Source organism: Numida meleagris, chromosome 3, assembly GCF_002078875.1.
Source record: "Numida meleagris isolate 19003 breed g44 Domestic line chromosome 3, NumMel1.0, whole genome shotgun sequence".
Classification (NCBI taxonomy): Eukaryota; Metazoa; Chordata; class Aves; order Galliformes; family Numididae; genus Numida; species Numida meleagris.
Genome location: NC_034411.1, coordinates 46,508,732 through 46,531,476, shown reverse-complemented (window position 1 = coordinate 46,531,476; position 22,745 = coordinate 46,508,732). Strand labels below are relative to the sequence as shown.

The 22,745-nt window shown below is 37.3% G+C and overlaps 1 protein-coding gene across 7 annotated transcripts in view; it reads right to left on the bottom strand.

Moving 5' to 3' along the window:
• Positions 1–22,745, bottom strand: part of UTRN (utrophin) — a 354,351-nt gene that overhangs the window by 87,824 nt on the left and 243,782 nt on the right. For all 7 annotated transcript variants that reach the window (XM_021391928.1, XM_021391929.1, XM_021391927.1 and 4 more), the window contains one exon: positions 409–538. In XM_021391928.1, the coding sequence (XP_021247603.1) occupies positions 409–538 (130 nt within the window). The remainder of the gene's footprint in view (positions 1–408; positions 539–22,745) is intronic.

Sequence of the window (22,745 nt, the reverse complement as noted above, 5' to 3'; positions counted from 1 at the left end):
ATGAGATACATCACAGGATACATTCATTTCTATTTGTGGCATAAAATGTTGTAATTGAAATGTAAAAATGTGCATCTTTTATTTGCTCCTCTGACTATATTCAAGGTGTATTTGTTAATGTATTAAGAGAAAAGAAATGAATAGAACTAATGATGTGTTTTAAATCAAAAAACAGAGAAGAAAATGGAAAAATTTTTATTCTTCCATTAAAAACTTGAATACTTCCAACCAAAGTAGTTTAGTAATAATTGAAAGCTAAATCACTGGAAAAAAAAAAGTAATTAGAAAGTGGTTTGGAAAATTCTGAAGTCTAATCAAGTAACCATGATATAAAATACACACTAGGAACAAGTACATCTTTTTTCTTTCCTTTTGACTATTCTGAACAGGAAGATGGTGTTTTCTGACCTGTTTTTGAATGTAAGCTCCTTCTTGGTTCCTCAGGCCCCTCAATTGGTTGGTCTGCAAGGAAAATTCTTGCCTGGTCCACAGCACTGAGAATGGTTTGCTCTTTATCCTTCAGTTCACGTCGCAGTGTCTGTTGCAAAGAGAAAGAAGAATGTCATTTTAACTTGATCTTATAAACAACAGATACTATACCATTTTCCCTGTTTTCACAACTGAGTGGACTTGTGTAGCAATTCAGACTGCAAGATAAAATGTAAATTTTATGAAAGAGAAATGACAAGAAATGAATTAAGGTTAGAAAGGTTATTATTACAGAATTAACTTGAATAAGTGAATACAAGAAAGATGATAATGGTAGGTTTTTAAAACACTTATACAACAGGAACTGAAATTATTACACTGAACTTTAAGCAAAACTAATTAAAGGTTTTATTGATATTAATAAGAATGCTAATATATAGTAGATTGCTACAAAATATTTTTTTCTTTTTTTGTTGAATACAAAAAATTTATATCTACTGAAAGGTCAGATGATAGTTTCACAACTTCTAAAAAGAACTGCAAAACTACTTCCTCAGAAAACACTCCTATTTCTGTATCCCATTAACAACATTCTTAAAACTTGAACAATATGTAACCACAAGCTTTATTATGAGAATGTATTCTGAAAACATACTTCTCAAATTAGCTAAAAATACTTTAATCTTTATATGCAGAAACAATTTAAACTTATACACAGGGAAAAAAAATAATAATTTTTCTTTACAATGCTTCCATGACAATGGAAATTAATTTCATGAAGTTTTGTTCTCTAGTGATTACGACCTTTTTAAAGGGTTAAGTGTAACCATGCTTTTACAAATCAGTAGTCAGTTATATTTCCTATAAAGCATTTTCCTCCACTCATTTTTTTTAAGTATAAATCAATCTCAACTATAAAGAAATTGCTTTGTATTATTTATTTGTACTACTTTCTACCAGTCAAAAAAGGAATATTATTTAAATATTACTTTGATGTTCTGCTTAATATCTTCCAATATTTTTTAAATATCTTATTAGGAAGGCAATGCTTATTTTGCTGACACAATCTGTTCAGTCCTCTCTTCAGCTAAGAAAAGCAGTTAGCCAGTGTTCATAACAAGACAAATGCTTCAGACAACAGAAAATAAATTATAAATAAACTAAATTATTTTTCTGCAGATTCTTTGCACAAGTTTTTCTCACATAACTGATTTTTTTGGTTGTTGTTCAAAAAGTAAAGGATTCCTTTGAGGTGAAGATTCTCAGAATCATTGTTCAAAACTTCAGGGGGACAACAGAACATCAAATCTAACGTTTTCATTAAAAAGCAAACGTCTAGAGGAATAAAAAGCTCTGCATGGATCCAACAATACCAGCAACAAAGGCTATCATCCATCTGCTCCTGGAAGTCAGGCTTCTAAACTTAAACAAGCCTTAATAAGAAGCCTATCCTAAAACTGAGGGTTAGAGGCTTTGTCTTAAGATTTCATCCATTCCAAACCATACTAAGTCTTGAAGAAGTTATCTCAAAAGTATTAGATTATGAAAGACAAATAATCCTTCTCAGAATTCCTCTCAGGTTATGTTCTGATTTCTTATTTGCACATAGACAAAACCATTTAGCTGAAGTGAAACAAAGAAACGCTGCTGCTCTCCTGCTGTTGCTCTTTCATTTTTTTCCAGCACTGCCTCAGATACATATAATTTCACTAATGACACTGTGAAACAAAAACATTCACAGGGCAAAGTAAAACATTTTTTCATAATAAAGTATTTTCTCTCTGATTCTACATCAACTAAATACTGAGCAACAAAATAATTTTAAATATGAAAACGCAACAAAACTAATATTACATGATAATACAGTAATAACAATAAGATTACCCTTCCCATTCTTTTAAGCCACCATATGTCAATGACCTTTCAGTACAGAACAAAAATAGTGATTTTTTTTTAACTTCTATTTAGAAATTCTACCACTAAACATATGGAAACAAATTATTGCCTTCCAGATCTTCCTATCACGTTTTGCCAAGCATTTGTCTTGCAGGGAGGGGCTGTGAGAGCTGGGCTTGTTAAGCCTGCGGAAGAGGCGGCTTTGGAAAGGACTTGTTTTCTACGTCTGGTTTCCTTGCTGGTTTGATCTGATTGAGTGGAGTAGCTTGTTGACCATAGCTTTGAGGAGAAAGTTGGACTACAGACTTCCTGAAGTGCCTGAAAGAACTTGTGGGTCCTGTGGTTCAAACCTGAACAGCTTCACTAACTGTGAACCAGGGCTGCCTGCTCTCTGAAGCTCTGTTTCTGTAAACATAATTTTGCCCCAGTTCTCTAAACTGCTTTTATAACTTGAAAATCCTTATACTTTGCACAAATTCCTTAGGCTTTTCTAAGCTCTACCACCAATTGTTCAGCTTCTACCTTGACCACCATGTTCATTCTTCCAGCAGAGAAAACATTTACACTGAAAATATTGCAAGTGCTACCTTATCCTTCTCATCAAAAAGTTTTTTATGCCAGAAATACAAAAATACCAGCCACTTGACTTTGGCTCTGCAGGTGGCAAGATGTTATTCTCTGCCAACACCCCATCTGCCTCAATTCCTTTTTCCTCCTCATCTCCCCAAATTCTTCCACTCTTTTTCACTTTACTTCTGCTCCAAATTTAAAAAAAAAAAAAAACAAAATTTAAGCAATGAATATATGCCATCTTCCATTACATTTGTAGAAATTATATGATTTCCAAAATAATGAAAATATTTCAGTCTCCATTACAAACTCCTACCATTGGTTACTAGTAGCCATTGTTTTCATAACAAAAATGTCTTCAGAACTACATTAACCCTGCCCATATAGCAATAATAGCAATCAGCAAAATAAGCCCAATTTCTTTGTGAGATTTAGTACATACTATGTTTAATAAAGAAAAAAACCTGTTATTTACACACCAAGCCCTACTGTCTTAAAAATTTTCTTGACAAGTTGATGTATCACAAAAGCAACATTCCTGAAGAAGTCCTTCAACACACACTGGAATAAAACTCTTTGAAATCATCCATATTTTACAATTGAAAACATTCTACATGCAGAAATCTATTTCAGGAAAGAGGGAAGACAGGAAGCTAATACCACTATTGTACAATTAAGGCTCCTTGGAGATTTGCATTCAAAAACTACCCCTTTAAAATGCTTTTGGTTATTAGAACCTGTGTGGATGCATAATTAAAATGCTATCTTAATTTTTAATATCAAAGATTTTGCCAGAAAAAGAGGCACAATTTCTTCAGTATGAACAAGGAAATATTTCTACTTCAAATTACTCTTAGCTTTTTTTCCATGTCATTTTCCAAATACTTCCAAAACATAAAAAGAAAACAAACAAAAACAACAACAACAACAACAACAAGGCTATGTGAGATTTTGGGCTAATCAGAAATTTCAGCAAAGTTAGAAATAATCTGGAGATGGATCTCTTTTGCTGTCTTGCCTACTTAACACAGTGTGTTCATCAATTTCTCCTGATCACCTTCAATAAAGCTTCAATCAAGTTTGACCTCAGAGACCTTGGATTTAATTCTCTGCTCCCTCTCCTTCCATCACCACTGCCAGTTGTTGAAGTTGTTCAAATTGAGATTGACACAAGGATTTTAAGATTATCATAACAATGAACAGCCTACAGACTTTGGCCCATGTAGCTCACCACTACAAAATCATCCATGTCATTCCTTATCATTAATAAATCTTGGCAATGAAATATTTTAATGTGAAAGAAACTTTGCATTTGAAATTTTAATATTGATTTGTTAGTAAAGAGCATCATGAGCCCACCACAGATTTCTTACATTGAAGTTTATATGCTTTTTATGCTACAGATGTAAAAAGTAGCTTCAGAACAGCTACTCAGACTTGCATTGCTTTTTTCCTCATTTCTTCAGCAACACCCAATTTATTTCCCAGTCTCTCTTTCAGCAAGTAAACAAGAACAACAATGAGAGTTCATGACGCAAGAATAACCAGATATATCAACATTACCCTCTTGTCCTTCCAGACAAACATCTCTGCAACAGAACAAAAAAGAAATCCACTTATAAATCTAATCTTTAGCTCAAATATAACCTGACTTGACTGGACTGAAGAAAAGTTTCACTTGAGAAATCAGATCGACAAGAATACTGCAGAGTAAAAATATGTCACAAAAAAGCCAGCAACATAAAGGCTGCAATACTGAATTTTATTATTGTATTAAAGGTTTTTATAAAATAAGAAGTGCGACTGTGTATTTTTATGTCTTATTTAGTTTTGCAAAGATACCTCCCCAATGGCTACTCAGAATGGATGCAACTCTCCCAGCAGAGAAGTATATGACTGTGTCCTATCATTCCCCCTTATTTGGCTTGAAGCACTAAAATAGAGCACTTGTATTGCTTTGAGTATTGCACACGTTTCAGTAGAAGGAGAAACTCGCTGGAGCTAGCTGTACTTTACATGGACAAAAATAGGTCAAAAATTAATACCAAATTTTTGGTAGACATTAAATAACAAACGAAAGTATGGCAAAAGGAGATCCTTCAGGCTGACAGACAGAATAACCCTAAAAATCACTACACATGATTCTGCCATCTACCACTGATTCCTTTTTACCACTGAGGGATCAAAGTAGCGTTACACACCTGATTTGTAACAATTATTAGTCATTGACTTACTCTCCATTTTGATTTGTTCCTCTTTCAGTAACTGTGTAATATATGCTTTTCGCATTGTAACTTTGGAAATATATGTCATTTTCTCTGTTATATCAAGATAATCTAATCTGTTTGCCCTCTCAATTATATAGATGCTTATTATTTCAAATATAAAAATAAATTCTTCCTACAAGCTAACATTTTCCAACTTAACTGCCTCAATTTACAGATAAGAACTTGCCTAAAACCACGGCCTGCTAAGAAGTCCGTAAGGAATCCTTCGTAGCAGAAGCCATTTCCACATTTAAGAAATTACAGTGCTAGCAAAAGTTTTGCTATTCACGATTTTTTTACACAATTTAGTGTACCCTGTAAGCACATATTGCCTTCAGTCGTGCTTAAAGTTATATTTCAAGCATATTAATTGAGCTTCGATAATTACACATGGTTGATTTACAGCCTTTTTTCCTGTTTTGTATGGCACCCACTAATACAGAACAATTCAAGGAGCAGACCAGCTTAACAGTTCCAACAGATGAAGGCAAAGCTAATTTCAAAGAAAACACATGGGATATTTCTTAAAAAACAGAACATATTTAAATCAGGTCTCATTATGCACTCCTTCAAGGAAGTAAAGATGCATGTTATTGTGGCTTGTGTCTGTTCATTGCACTATAGCTTCATGTGCCAATCAGCAGCTCCTGTACCATTTAATTACTTAGTCATCCTTACTCTGCACCAGGTGCTTGCAAAGCTTCTGTTACTTTTATACACTAAAATGAAACAGAAAAATCATCCATGGCATATGGCAGGATATACAAAATAAGTACGATAATTGAGAGAACTTGGAGACAAGGTTGTTTATAAAGATCACACAGAGATCAAGGTTGTGACAGAGTCTTTGCCAGCTGTCTGCATTGTTAAAGAATCAACAAGAAAGACAAAATAAATGTAGCATGCTTAAAAGCCGCTCCTTCGTGACAGACAGTATTTAATATAACACACATGCACAAATTTTCAGCAGTATGTATTTTGATCTCTGGACACATCCCCATGCGAACGTAAATTTTATAATGCATCTGCTCCAGCTGACAGAAAACGCACTCAAATAAAGAACACTTTTTGAAATGGTGCATCTTACCATGCATCTACCTGTCATTACTTCATACTCAATCTATGTGGCAAGAGAAACTGGGTAAGATAAAAATGGTGCATAGTATATGACAATTAATACCTGGAGAACACATAAGAGACTTGTGCAGTACATGTGTTCGGATAATCAGTGACAACAGCGACCAACATCAGAATAAGGAAAGGAAAGCAAGGATCACAGTGGAAAAAGAGCCTGTCCAGATCCCTCTGTAGGGCCTTTTTACTTCCTGTCAGATCGACACTTCCTCCCAACTTGGTGTCATCTGCAAACTTACTGAGGGTGCACTCAATGCCCTCATCCAGGTCATTAATAAAGGTACTGACGAGGACAGGCCCCAGAACCAACCCCTGGGGAACACCACTTGTGACTGGTCACCAGCTGGATTTAACTCCATTCACCTCCACACTCTGGGCCTGGCCCTCCAGCCAGTTCTCTACTCAGCAAAGAGTGTAACTGTCCAAGCCACGGGCTGCCTTTCATGAACTCATGCTGGCTGGGCCTGATTCCACTGGAAGTCCCACACATGCCGTGTGATCTCACTCAAGATGATCTGTAATAAACATATCTTGATTATTTCAGACTCACTTTTTCAAATGGAAGAATCTGAAATTAAATTTTGAGGTTTGGAAGTACGTCCCACAGCACTTGCAAAAAGCTTCTTAGAAATGGCCAAAGACAACTGGCGAAGACTGCATTTTCCTGAATTGTTTCTGTTTCCTATTCACCATGCGCTGTCACTATTGCTGTTGTGACGATATGGAGTAGCAAAACAGATCTGCAACTATGGGGGTGCCTGCATATGCAGCAAAACAAAATCAACAGGAATGTAAAAGCACAGATTTGGGCAAAAGAGAAAATTAGACTATGCACACGGGCAATCTTCTACCAGAAGGCCAAAAAATGTTAGCTTGTTTTAGACTTTCCCCTGGATTTCTCAAAAATGATACTTCAGGCCAGAAATAGGGGCACTTCTTCACTGAGACTATTAATCTCTCTTTCCCTTCCCACACCAGTTAATGGATGAGAGGATGTGTTCACGGCTATTCAAGGAAAAAATCATCCTGCTCCGTGTACAGTTATAGACAGGCATTACTTAAAATAAGCATCTATAACTACTTCTTAAAGTGTTCTACAGTAGAAGAGCTTAGTTCCAAAAAGACAGAGGATAGAAACTGTGCTTTATCATCTATTGTTCCAACTTTCAGAAATGCTACTTTTTAAAAACTAATAAATTGACAATATCAAACAGTATCTACGTATTTACATGCTAATGCCTTAGTTAAGAAAGGGTAACTGATTTCCTTCTGATGTTGTTAAAAGTAGTTCAACAACTGTAAGGCTATTTTCTTCATTTTCCTTTAACAGCATTTTAAAAGAATAAAATGACATTTTGAAGCCCTTTTGGAAAGTTTTCACATAAAATAACCTTGCAGAGACTTTGAACAGACTCCTTTGGGTACAGAAGAGAATCTGACACTACATCATAATGGCAGAGCTAAGCTTTATTTTAATATAGATTGCATTAAAAAGGACATTTAAAAGCATTTGTTGACTTAAAGTGTACAAGGCTACACTTTTTCTTAAGAAACAAAATGAAATAAAAACTGATTTTCACACAGTTAATTATTTCTCAATCATTAACAAGAACCTCTCTAGCCTTTTGAGAAAGGAGAGCTGCTTCAAGTCCTGCATTCCCTAGAGATGCTAGAGGAGCTAAATCCAACAAGGGATGAAGGAAGACACTGCTTAATTGAGCAAAGGTTACAAAGCATAAGGCATAATGATGTTCATTGTCTTCCAGCACCAACAATGTTATGTAACAGGAGGTTTTATTTCCTAGCCCACTGAGGGAAAAGTTTATTATTCATGTTTCTAGGTCACTGATAACCAAGCCTTGGCTACCCTGAAAAGTTTGGTACTGGAAAGTGTGGGATGCTTGTAACCATGTAATTTACAACTGTGTTGGAAAATGCACTCTAAAACCCTGAGCTGTTGCCAAAGACATTGTCTTCAAGACAGATTTTAGAAAATGTTATGATTACTGTTCTATGGTTATTGTTTTTTACACAAAATTAACCTGAAAAGGCAAAGATCTCCACATACACAAGAATTCGCAGCTAAACAATCTTTTCAAATTCTCAGAATGATATCCTCTCCAGATTTTTCCTGAAAGATTACTGGAAACTTATTTTGACTGGTTTGCTAAACACTTTTGGCATATTTTGCTGGTTTGTTTTTTCCCTTTTTTGCTATTTCATGAAAGCCATTTTTGAATATTCAATTCAAACTTTACACTTCTCTGTACCAAGAGAGGCTTCCTCTTTCCATGATTGAGCTTACTCTTATCAACGATGATACTGATACTGTGCATTTATAAATTCTGTAATCTGGTTTTCTTTCATAATAATATGCTCTAGTTTTGTAATGGGAAAAGCAAGCAAAAGTATCATAAAAATTAAAGATACTTGCTATGATACAATGTTTCATTTGCTCATCAAGTCTGCTTCTAAACTAACTCAGCTTATTCTGGTCTGAAGCCACTTAAAGACAGCAGCTAAAAAGGGCAGAACCATCATTAAATTTAACGGCTCAAATAAAACTACACAAAAATAGATGAAAACAGGCTTGTTTTAAGTTGCTGTGCACAGGAAAAAAAAATAATCTTTTTAATGGTGCTTTTACAAAAATATCCACTTAACATACCTAATCAGGATTTAATATAGGAATTCATAGAGGCTGCACCCCACAGAGAGCAAAATGCCTGAGTCAGAGCACAGAGTCTGACAGAACAGCTTCCTTCAAAAGAAGCTCTTGAAGCTTTCTACTCTTTGTGTGGTCAGAAATAGTATTTACTTTTACACAACAGCAGTAATTGTACTGCAAGCAGTGAAACCAATTCTCAGATGTCAGGTTGCTTCTAAGTACATATTCAGTTTTACATCACAGGACTACAATGTGCTTTTCATGAAGCAAAATTAATCCCAGCAACCTTTTCTATAGAAACATGGCAGCCACCCTGTTTCAACAACCTTGAAAGACTACAGGTTTGGGGTTTGGTGGTTTTTTTTTGTTTTGTTTTGTTTTTGATTTAAAATCTAAAGGAAAGTCTGGACTAGGTTTGAAAGGCAGAAGAGCATAAAACTTCTGCTTTGAATTTTTCCTGGAGAGTACATAGTTCATATTAAAATTATTAACTATCACTTGCAATGTTAACATATGTTTGTTTTTAAAAGGTGACTAAACACTCCATTTTAGATCAGATTTAGATCAATTCAATTGCAGCCCACAAATATTTTCTCTGCTTTTTTATTTTTTGTAAGACACAAACATACACACAAGCAGCTGTTACATAATTCATAAAATCATAGAATCATAGAATTAGCTAGGTTGGAAAAGACCTACAAGATCATCCAGTTCTACCATCCACCTACCACCAGTAACCCCACTAAACCATGTTCCTCAACACTCTATCTAAATGTTTCTTGAACACCTCCAGGGATGGTGACTCAACCACCTCCCTGGGCAGCCCATTCCAGCGCCTGACCACTCTTTCAGAAAAGTAGTACTTCCTAATGTCCAGCCTAAATCTCCTCTGGCGCAACTTGAGGCCATAAAATAAATTTCTACCCATCGGGATTCACTGTGCCTTAATCCTGCTTAATTATAAAATACCAATATACTCAATGAGAATATGAGAGTCCTACAGTAATCACTATCCAAGTACATTTGGCACCTGATGGGCAGCAGTACCCTTCTGATGAAAGAGAAGGTTATTTGGTATTGATGTTCTCCTCATTTCAGAGAAGGCACACCTAAGCACCAACCCACAAGATAAGGAAAACTGAACCACAGCTGGAAAATTCCCATCTGATTCTTGACTTCATGAGTGATCTTATAAAAGCTAGTGATATATATTTCTATAAGAGCCCAACAAACTTAAAAACAAGCAGTATAAAAAACAATGCATTTCCAAGCACACTTCTTAGGCATTCAGGTATTGCTTTGTCATTGACTAATATCAACATGCTAGAAGGATGACAGGTTGTAATGTAGCAATCACTTCACAATTACATTGTAATTTATTTTTACATTCAGGCATTTTTCAGAACCATAACTAAAGTTAAATAAATTTATGCCAGCTACACAGACACAATCACTCGAGCAGGACAGGGCCGTCTTCTTCAATAAGTGCCTCTCCTTTACAAGCCACTGGATGGCAAAAGTAATCTGAAGTCTGACATGAGATACAAAGGTTTTAGAAAGCCCAACAGAGCCTCATAATAGTGAGCAGACTTTAAACATGCGTAGATGTTTAAAGGGCTGCACAATCTTTTAAAACAACAACAACAACAAATAGAAAACCACACACACAAAAAAAATGCCTCACCAAGTGGAAACAATATCTTTATTGATGACCTGGATGAGGGCATTGAGAGCACCCTCAGTAAGTTTGCAGACGACACCAAGCTGGCAGGAAGTGTCGATCTGCCTGGGGGTAGAGAGGCCCTACAGAGAGATCTGGACAGGCTGGATCTCTGGGCTGAAGCCAACGGGATGAGGTTCAACAAGACCAAGTGCCGGGTCCTGCACTTTGGCCGCAACAACCCCAGGCAGTGCTACAGGCTTGGGGCAGAGTGGCTGGAAAGTTGTATGGAGGAAACGGACCTAGGGGTATTAGTCGACGCTCGGCTGAGCATGAGCCAGCAGTGTGCCCAGGTGGCCAAGAAGGCCAATGGCATCCTGGCTTGTATCAGAAATAGTGTTGCCAGCAGGAGTAGGGAAGTCATTCTCCCTCTGTACTCAGCCCTAGTGAGGCCCCACCTCGAGTACTGTGTCCAGTTTTGGGCCCCTCACTGTAAAAAAGACATTGAGGCCCTGGAGCGTGTTCAGAGGAGGGCGACGAAGCTGGTGAGGGGTCTGGAGCACAGGCCTTATGAGGAGCGGCTGAGGGAGCTGGGATTGTTCAGTCTGGAGAAGAGGAGGCTCAGGGGAGACCTCATCGCTCTCTATAACTACCTGAAGGGAGGTTGTAGTGAGCTGGGGGTCAGCCTCTTCTCTCTTGTAACTAGTGACAGGATGAGGGGGAATGGCTTCAAGTTGCGCCAGGGGAGATTTAGGCTGGCCATTAGGAAATACTACTTTTCTGAAAGAGTGGTCAGACGCTGGAACAGGCTGCCCAGGGAGGTGGTTGAGTCGCCGTCCCTGGAGGTGTTCAAGAAACGTTTAGATATAGCGTTGAGAGACCTGGTTTAGTGGGGTTATGTTGGTGGTAGGTGGATGGTTGGACTGGGTGATCTTGTAGGTCTTTTCCAACCTAGCTAATTCTATGATTCTATGATTCTATAATATTTGCAGGAAACTGGGAAACCAGCAGCCTCATTCCTCCAGCCTCCTTTTTTTTGGAAAATTTGTTGGCATCCATTACTACCACAGCGATTCCAAGGGATTGTGAAAAAAGGCCAATCATTTGTCATGGATATAAGAGGAGCAAACTTGTCCTACTGTCTGAACAGCAGTTAATTATTATCACTAATTATTTTTAACTAAATTTTTGCTTCGAAGAAAAAGTTTTCACCAACCATTGTACTTTAGACATAGGTTTCAAAAGAAATAATGACAGAATTTCTGCCATTTGTTGAGAAATAAGGTGGGGAGGGTAAGGTGGGAGAGAGACAGGAAGAGAAATAACCCTTCTCTATTTGTTCTTTTTTTCTTTCTCTTTTTTTTTTTTTTTAATCCCCCACAATCTCTGCAAGTGGCTGCTGCACAACAGGTTATAAGAAACTTTTGAATAAACCAGAATGTTTATCCTAACATGTACAAAGCTGTTGCCCAGACAAAGACTGACACTAAGAAATCCATCAAAAAATGCAACAGTATTTTACACTGTCTGCGAAGAAAAAAAGACAAACCCCTACAGCAAAACGTCATCGTACAATGCCAAACAATGCACAGCAGTTAGTCTATTTCAAAGGTACTGTAAGAAAGTGTACTCTCTAAAGTCAACCTTTAAGATGGAGCAATATATAATAAAAATAAGTTCCATTTCAAATGAAACTGTTTTATGTACCTATTTTAAAAGCAGAAGTTACATTTCATCCTCCATCTACATTGAAGTTTCACCTTACTTGAAGAAGCAAAGGAGATTGGTGTCATTAATGTTAATTCTAAATACTTTCAAAATGGGAAACTGCGCAATGCTTTACATAACAGCATAGCTTTGGACAAGTTTTACTACTTAATTATGTAGACCTCAAATAAGATTACAGTGGAAACATTGACAGACGGTCAAATTTATGTCTCCTCTTTATAGGTAGCAACCGGTATAACTTCTGCTGATAATTTATATCAGAAAATACTCAAAGAGAAAGGCAGAGGAGGAACAAAGTATGAATGAAAGCATTTTTATATGCATACTAACAAAGCAATTCCTCCAGGCTGACACAAAACACATAAAATATCTCTGCATATTAAATGGATTATTACTCAATTTCATAAAAGTACACAAATATTCTATCAGCACTAGAAACCCTGTACACCCACAACATCTTGCACCATTTCCCTGCACTGTACAATAGAAATCATCTACCTCCTCACTCACAAGAGAGAAATTCTTCCCTTTTCTTTGTTTGCCAGCAACAGACGTGCCTGCGTTTGTGTAGTCTGTATTTTCACTCTGACATACTGGCAGTGCTAACAGACCATCAGATTCTGGTTTCCAACTGGGATGATAATACTACTTACAAGTTGGATGCTGAACTGTTGTTCTTGAGACTTAAACTCAAGTCACCTTTTGTTCCTATTGAGGGATTAAAGTTTCCTCTGCATTTCTTCAAATGAACATCAATGAGATCTATTGTGTTTGGTCTTGTAAGCTACTTCACTATTAGGCGGTACCTCCTATATCACTGCAGAGGTCTTGAAAAAGATTTATTAAATGCAGTGCACACTCCAGACACTCAAAAGCAATATTACTGCATGCAGCCCTATGAATAATCAATGTATGAAGATAGGAAGTGCTTTTGTTGAAAACACGCCAATGTCTCAAGTACGTGAAAGGTTTCCTGTAACATCAGCCTCCTGAATGCAAGTGCACATCAGGGTCCTCAATGATGAATTGCTATCATCAAAAGAAATTGGTTGCATTTCATGACATCATTTATGAATTATAAATAATCAGAAAAATGAGATCACAGCAAAAAGTCTCATGAGTATCTCCCGTCTGACAGATGCATAAGGGAAAGAATATTTCCCTCTGCAGAAGGAAGCATTGGCACGAGAACTCTGTCAAAACTTGGACAGCAGCAAGCAAATGCCAGAGACCATCTACAGTTTGGCACTACCTCTAGTGTTTCTTTTCTGGTTTCAGTTGTATATGCACGTACGTACACATACATGACAGAAATCCTTTCAGAAGTAGAAATCCTGTCAAAGCTAATCACTACGCCTTCTTAAAAACAGTCACTTTGCTTTCTCTTCAGAAACAAATGGTTTAGACTGTGGGTGTCCAACCTTTTCGTTTGCCTGGGCCGCACTGAGTGAAGAGTCTTGGGCAGCATACACAAAGATCGTTTCAAAAGTAATGCATCCTATTTATTTCCATGGAAACTACAACTGATAAAAAGAGAATAATACTATTTGATAGAGCAAATTCTCAGCTACAAAGCATTATTTTTCAACATAGTCACCACTACTAGCTATGCACTTTTGCTAGTGATGAACAAGTTTTAGAAATTTGAAACATTCTCAATTTCCTTTATCAAAACAAAAAGCACAGCCACGTATTTTTTTTGCTGTTCTCAGGACTGTGTTCAGTCAATGAATCAAAATGCAGTGAAAGTGAAACTGGCATCGCACTGTGGCCACCCTGCACCCTGGTTGCTGCTCAGACAGCGTTAATAGCGCACCGACATTTGGCTGCTGCTGAGCAGTGGGTACACTCCTGGGGCTGGGGCAGAGCCACAGCAGGGGGAAAGGCCAGGCCACACTGCAAGCTGTGCCAGGCTGCATGTGGCCCCTGGGTTGGACATGCCTGGCTTAGACAGACAACTGAATAATTATTAAAAGGCAACACAGACTGTCTTCTGCTGCTGGATTCTCCCCTTGCGGCAGAGGATCAGAGTCAGGGACAGGCAGCAGCAGAGAAGCTATGCTGGCTTAGAACAAAGTCCTATTTGGCAGTTCCAGTTGCAGAAGTCATGTCAACCAAATGATCCTCTAAGAAGGATTAAGTGATTCAAAACTGTCACCCAGGGCTCAACTCAGAAAGTTTTTCCCCTAACAAACTACAATTCTTCACCGCACTTGCAGCACAATCTATTAGGTTGGATATCAAGAAAAGGTTCTTCACCAGAGGGTGACTGGGCACTGGAACCAGCTCACCAGGGCAGTGGTCATGGTATCAAGCTCACCAGAGTTCAAGATGCATCTGGACAATGCTCTAAGATATATGGTATGATTTTTGGGTGGTCCTTTGTGGAGCCAGCATTCTTACAGGTCCCTTCCAAATTGGGATATTCTATGATTAAATGTTTTGTATTAAAGGCACCCACCTCCCTAATTCTCCAAACATTTCTCTCTCAGTTATTTTACAACACCAAGATCTACTTCCCCCCTGAAATTTCTTTTTATTCTCCACTTTTGTGCTACAGCTTCCTGCTTTCAAAAAGATCTGATCAGTGAGTCTTTGTAGAGTTTATACCGCATAGCTGGTTACTGTGGCTGCACAGATAATACTGGAGCTCTAATTTTGGCTCTTTCTCAAATATTTGATGTCTATGAATCACTTGTTAGTATTTCAACCATCTGCTAATACTTCCAACATCTGCTCAGCATGAAAAAGTGGTGGTGTAAAACCACCACTGCAAAAAGTAAGCAGTGTTTGAGATGGGAAGTATTTTTCTTCAGAAAAATTACTAATTTAAATAGTTTGGGCAGATTTGCTAGAGATACAAAGAAGGATTACTCTAAGGGCAACAAGACAGTTTCCTTCCGGATGCACACCTCTTCAGCTGGTTCTACTTGACATCAGAAGATACATGAACAGACATGGACAGACAAAAAAGGGAGAACGCAACAAATATCCACACAAGCCAAGTACATGAAAAAAAAAAGTAAGGGCCAGCTGTAATACGTCAAATTCTGCTGCACAACAGCAATGCAGTGGGTATCTCAACACTATTTTTGATAGTAATTTGCTTGTTTAAGTAGCAGGATTTCTCTCATTGTGACTCACATATACAGTAGTAACAAACAAATTCAAGAGAAAGTTTTCATCCCTCCTCTAATAGGGAAGGTCCAAACTGGTAACAACACTCAATAGTCTGCGCTGCTCACGTAGATCCACTTCTGCCTCTGAAAACAAATCTTGCAAAACACAACAGCCTTGCTAAGTCTCTGAATTTTCAAACAGGTAATTAACAGTGTCTCATAAAAGCAACAGAAAGCCCACCTGGACCTGCAAATTAAAATAAGCAAATAAGCAAAAAGGGAAGCTAAAGGTACATGAAAAAGTCTGCTTTCAGTCAACCCTACCAGTAAGAAGCCAGAATTAAAATACTGCTGGAGTGGTGAGGCACTGGAACAGGTTGCCCAGAGAAGTTCTCGGTGTCCCATACCTAGAATTGTTCAAGGCCAGGTTCAAGGGCCCCTGGGCAGCCCGATCTTGTGGTTGGCAACTCTGCCCATGGCAGGGGGTTGTAACTCTATGTCCCTTCCAACACAAACCATTCTGTGATTCTATGATTCATACGTACATTAAAAGAAAAAAAAAACAACTGGGTAAACCTGACTGAAAAAATCTAAGTTTTTTGCAAATTGTGTTAAATCACCCAATTACAGGTCATGCCCTTCTAACTAACCAACCGAGTTTGTTATTTCATTATTTTAACTTAATCTTATTAATATGGAGCCCTGCTGCAAATATCATCATTAACCACTTTTTGGAATATTACAAAGTGGATTTTGCATTTATGAGAAAGAAATCATTTAACATACCTGACACTAATCTGGGGTCAATTACTGAAAGACACAAGTACTTAGAGGCTTTCTTCCATGAAGGAAGGTAATATCCAGTTAACTCTGCTACAGCAGTACTTTCCTCCAGAGAGCAGACACAGATCACAATATTTCTATTACTTATGCTCATTCGCTTCATTTACTTTCTCTACTTTTTTTTCTCTAGTATGAAAAGGTTAGACTTTTTTGGTTGGTTGGTTGCTGTTCTGTTTTTTTGTTTTGATTTAAAAACTATTTGGGCAACAGCACTGACAAATTTCCCCTGCAGTAAAACCAAAATCTTTAAAAAAAAGATCATCATTTTCTTAAGAACCTGAGAACATGAAATCAAACTATTTCTCATTAAGAAGAATGGAATATATAAAAGCTAATTGTTATTTTTAGTCTTCAATACTCAGAAGCAAGCTGTATGATACGGCAAAGTTACCTAGTAAAGGCATGAAGAGAAACAGCAAGAACAAGAAAAAAAAATGCAGAAAGTAACAATAGCACAGTTGACACATTTTAATGACTTAAAGCCAAAAGTAGATTTTTAATTTTGTTTTTGGTTACTGGATCCTATTAACAGTATTCTGACATATCTACAGTAGTATTTCCCAAAGAAGTAAATAACAACTTGAATGTAAAATATGCAAATGCAGTGCAGAAAGACACCTACACATTGATCATTTACCCCAGAGAGTCTTACTGTAATATGTACAACAAATATAGATTTTAAAAGCCGTAAAGGAATCTCATTTATTTATACTGTATGTAGTATTGGAGTGTTCTGACTTTAGTGCTTGCAACTCAGGAAAGAAATAATTGCTTTCTTAGGAATCTTTCCACATTTACTTACAAGTATAATAAAATCTGGTAAGTGTGTTCCATTGCTCTGCATAGATTCTTAGACCCCATCATCATATACCTACATCATCATTTTCCTGGACAGAATAAAGCAATATGATTCACATCTGCCCTGCATTTGCCCTTTCATTTTCTCTCCAGTTAAAGAAGTCTGTTCAGAAAAAACCTTTGCTTTCACATGCCGTGGGTTTTTCCTTATTTTTAAATATTGTGCTGTGTTTACTAACAGCCATTCCTCCATGTAAATTTACTCCACAATTTTAAATTCAGTGTTGAGAAGAATAACTTTTCCCGTCTCTGTCACTGCTGCTGAACCATCATCATGAGAAGCATAAATTGAAAGACTTGGATATAAAAAGGGCTACAGTAAAAAGAGTTTGAGTAACTGGAGCTAAATTATTCTCACCATGCTAAGAATCTCTTAGCAGTCAGAAATGTCAGAAGACATTAGCTGCATGTTGATACAGAAGAGCACAAAATCGTAAGAAAACCACCCCAAACAAGGCTGACCTATTGGAAATAAATGATTTCAACCAAGCATGACTGCCTTGTAGCTTCAGACTCCTCGGCATGTCTCTCTGCCCATATGCATCACCTCCTCTGTGCTCATCTCTGTCCACCACATCCAAGCTCTGAGCATCTCAGAGTATCACAAATACAGCATGACAGGGAAAACTGCAGATCACTTGCACATCACTGGCGTTGGAGAAGCTGCAGTTGGTTCCTGTAATACCTCCATGCAAAGTGAAGCAACGCCGCAGAATTAATTCACCTTTGTGGAATGACAAAACAAACCTAACTGCTGAAAATCAGAAATGTAGTTTTTAACAACCATTTATTGCCTTCTTTTGTGCGAAAAAGGGCAGTACATTACTGGGCACCTCTCCCTCACAAAAGAAAAGCTGTAGGACTTTTCTTTCTTCAGTGGTAAGGGTTGGACTTGGATATTTACTATTGCAAATAATAGTTTATCTTTCAGTACAGTTTCTCAGCACAGCTCTTCTTTGACAAAGAAGATTGGACAAATTAGGTATGCAGATCCTTATAAGCCCCTTTCCAGATAGCTTACATTTGTAAAAGTCCAGCGCTGATCATCTTGTTACTGCCAAAGTAGTAGTTTCATTTTAAATATGTGTAACATTAAGGCTGCAATCTGATAATCAGAAAATCAAGGTGCAACTACAGCTTTGCTGCAGTGGCAATGACAGCCTGATTGTAAGCTTTTCCTTCCTACTTTGAATGATTAAATTAAGTCAAATAAAATTAATAAAAATGTTTGTTCTACATTTTTTTTTTTTTACTTCCTTATTATTACAAGCCAAACACATCCATAGGAGAGCTTTTCAATTCTGTGGACTCATCTATTTAGTGCCTATGTAATCTACATTACAGACTTGTTTATTCTAAAATGTCCCTGTTAGTAGCACAGAGCCTTACAGATGGGTCTTGCCGCTGGAAAGTCTGCCACACTTTCAGTGCTTCCAGTGCCCCCTGCTCACTTGTGCACTTCTCTTGGCAAAAAGCCTGTGGCATGGGCCTGGTGCACACGTTCACAGATGGTAGTTGCTTGTGGATCAGGGAACAGTCACAGAAGCAAAGCAGAACAGGCAGATGCTGATCACACTCTAAAAGAAACTACTGTGTAAGGTTGAGTAGGACCCTGTATGGTTTCTAAAGGTCCCATAATGTCTCATGTGCCAAATCCAACATTTACATGTTTCAACTCAAACCACAGCAGCAGTGCAAGGACCAGAAACAGTTTCTGGATGTAGGTATGTCCCTCACAGAGGAGAGCAATGGCAGAGTATCTGTTGGCCAAGGGAGAAGAAAATTGCTCAGAAATCAGCCTAGGGAAAAAATTCACTTGATGTTTCTTAAGTGCAGGTTAGCAGTACTAAATGGCAAACAGCTGTCAAACTTTGATGAGACACAAGAAACTCAGCTATGAGAAACCATGCCAAAACCAAGGCACTGATTATGTATTTCCCCACCTAGAATTCCAGGAGACTGAAAAAGCAAGATGTTCAACTAATCCAAGCTGAGACCAAACACCGACTTAAGTGCACTTAGCAACAATATCGTGAGCGTGTTCATTCCTCCAAGGCTAGAGATGCACGTAAGGGACTTTATCACGTAACATGCAGCTATTCTTAGCTTTGTCTTAGCTTTGTGTGTCTCTCTCTTCTCTCACTTTTTTAAAAAATTAATTACAAGCTTCGTTATGATTTGTAAATAACATTCTTATACTTCCAAACAGGTGCACAGTTTTGACAGACTCCAGTTTGTGCTACTCCCTCAAGAATCCCTAAAAAGTCCTGCATGCACTGGTAATGTCCCCTCTAGTCACCTATGTAATGCTCTGAGTAGTGTGTCCTTCAGCTTTCTTTTGCTTCCAGCAGCTCAGAAGAGCATCACCAGGCTTTACAATGACAAAGGAAAAACAAACCAAAACAAAACATTATTTTCTGTTTCTGGAGTAAATTAGCTCTAGATACTTTTGACAAGTAGCCTGATTAGTAACTCTTATCAGCTGTACTTTTTATCTTAACCTTAAAATCATTGGTAGGTTGGAGTTAAATTTCCTCTCAGACTTAATATTTAAATATTGAAATAGAACTCTCAGATTCCTGTGATGAATACACATCTCCTTTCCCTGTGTATTTAATTAGAAAAATATGTAGAAATGAATTTTTAGAAGTGCTGTTCATAATGAATCAGCAGATCAATATAAGAAAGCTAAGCACTGCCACTAAGTTTTAATGACTCAAGCCTAAAAGCTTTCTAAATCCTCACAATTAAAAGAACTATATATTGTTCCAAGTTCTAATTCATTTTTATTCACTGAAGAGCTGCCAGAATTACTAAGCACCTATCACTATAAAAGAAAATTAATCGCATAGAAGGTATTAGTTATAAAATACAATATTTAAGTTACAACCTTACAACTTCTCAGTAATGATTTTTACTCCCAGTTTAGAGGGTACTGAGACACTGCTGCAGCCAGGAAAAAAAAAAAGTTAATCCATGTCTACTTTTCAGTCAGAGCATGGGAACTTGTTTCTAATCAGGCACTGAGCCTCCTGAAAGCACACAGAGCTGGCATGACAGCACACACTAACCACAGCCCCAGTATCAGCATGATACTCTGCACAGCAGCCCTTGGCTTTGAAACTCCAGATGGAAAATCATGAGCAGAGGATACACAGGGCATAACTACCAGACACCATCAATCATCACTTAAAAATCATACCACCAGCCCTGCATTTATTTGATGACAACATTTCTTCACAGTCTTCATTTATGGCATCAAGTTTTTACATTTTTAGCAATTTTTTTTCCAAAGTGTTTCTTTTCTGCCCAGAATATGATCCATGCAAGGTTATGAATCTGCACACAGACTCATAGTCTGTCTCCTCTGGGGCAGGTTGGCCACTCATAAAGGAGATGGCATCATAAAATGTGCAAATTATTATTATAAAAAAATGTAAGACAATGACCCATAGTAGTATTTAACTGGAACATGATGCATTTGTTCTAGTAGGTTCCTTAAAACTCTCTCATTTACTATTCTCCCTTCAATTACTACTAATTCTAAATTCTTGCTGACCTGTTTCATGGACTTAATGATACAACACCACTCAAGTAAGTGGTTGTCAGTGAGTTACTTAAGTCTGTGTTGTTACAAAAAATTTTAATTTACATTCAAGTGAATCACACATTATAATAGTATGCATTTTTTAATAACTGTGTAAAATCATAAGCTTAATCCTTTCACTAATCAAGAGATTATACTTCAGATCTTAGAAATCCTTCAAGCATTTTCGCTGGGAGCCAGCTGCTTCAGAAGGAGAGGAAGACTTCTGAGATCTTTATTCATTGTATTAGGACTTTTTGAGCAGAAAACTTAGTAGTATAGAAGGAATGTATAAAACTCATTCAAGCCTCAAATAAATGGGAAATTAATTGTGCCAGAGCATTTACTTAATCATTTATGTTTTAGATTACTACTCTAACACTTATAAAATAACTTGTTTGAAAAAGCAGAATTGCCAATGACAACATTTGAAACTAACTGGCAAACATAATGGTTTGATTGGGTTAGACCATCCAGGGTTGGCATAAATCATTTTTTTTCTATTTATACATTCATCTAACAAGAAAGGTCTAAAAGACAAAAATTGTAATGTAATATATATACATATAATTAGCACCAGCAACTATTGAAAATAGTTCTTTGATAAGACCTTTAAAATATTCTCCCTTACTCTAGGCTATGCCTATTCATGTAATTAACAGCCCACAGTGGCTAGAAGTTCAATAGACCCATGGAGCTTCCTACACGCACCTCACACCTGTCCTTCAAAGAAAGAGGGCATCAGTGCAATAAAGGAGTACCCAACAAACAGCCATCGTGTGTCAGCGACAGGACAGTGTATCTGACAACTGATCTCTGTTCGCTGCAGAACCAGAAGAGGCTGCTCACACCACACAAGTTATCACACATGTATGAGCTATTTAGCAGAGAAGGCCATGAGGCTTCCCAGCCTGTTAATACACATCAGTCATACTTTGTCATTACTTGGTGGCCACAAAAACTTTCCCCACACAATTACCAGCCAGATTACAAAGATATTTGCTAAGAAGAAGCAGACTCTTCATTTGGATGGAGTTGAGGAATCATTTCCTATGCATTCAAAACAACCAAACAAATCGTAAAAAAAAGAAAAGAAAAAAACAGTATTCCTATTTTGTACGTAAATTTCTAAACCTATAATTTAATCTCAAGATGCTGAATGAAAAAAAAAGAAAGGGTGGGCAGCTATCATGGCAGTCCAATCTTTCCAATTTACTGTTGATGTTCCTAGGGTGGATTACTGGCTCTAACAACAAGGGACTGAGGATCCAATAGTTCAGGAGTTAACTAGAATAAATACTCTTCTCCTCTAAATTGTCTGCCTGCATCATCAAGAAGAAGGATCCAGGTAATGATATCCTTGACTGAAAATAAAAGGGTCTCTTTTACCAGTCTTTGCCTGCAACTGCCATCAAAGTTTCAAAGGGTTTCTAATGTGACACCAGAGAGTTTATCTTATTGCATATTTAATAAACCAATGTGCTTGTTCCATTCTCCCCAAAACAATTAAGGAGATGAAACTCATCCTTCGAGAATACACAATGAAAGAGGATAAAAATCCCTAGCACTTGCACAAACTGCATATGGAAAAGAGTCAGTTATGTAAAGAGGTTCTTAAAAGATTTTGAATAATCCCTGCAAACTCTATTCCACACCCTGAATGACAAGTGAACAGCTTTGCTAAATACAGTGTGTCTCTTCTTACTTGGCCCAATTTATCCTAACCGATCACAGAAAAATGAGACCTGAGAAGATACTGTGGTTATACAGAAAGGATCTCAAACTGGTTTCAGTATAGGAAGGAAATAACAGGACAAAGAGTTTTCAGTTCTACCTAATGCAGGTTATAAAGCCACCTGAAAAAATATCAGCGATCACTGTATCATAGTGGCTGACTTTCTAGTGGTTTTCTACAGCTGGAAAAACGAATTTACTGCTTCTGTGCTGATTTTGTTTTTTTGGGGGGGGTTATGTTTGTTTGTTATTT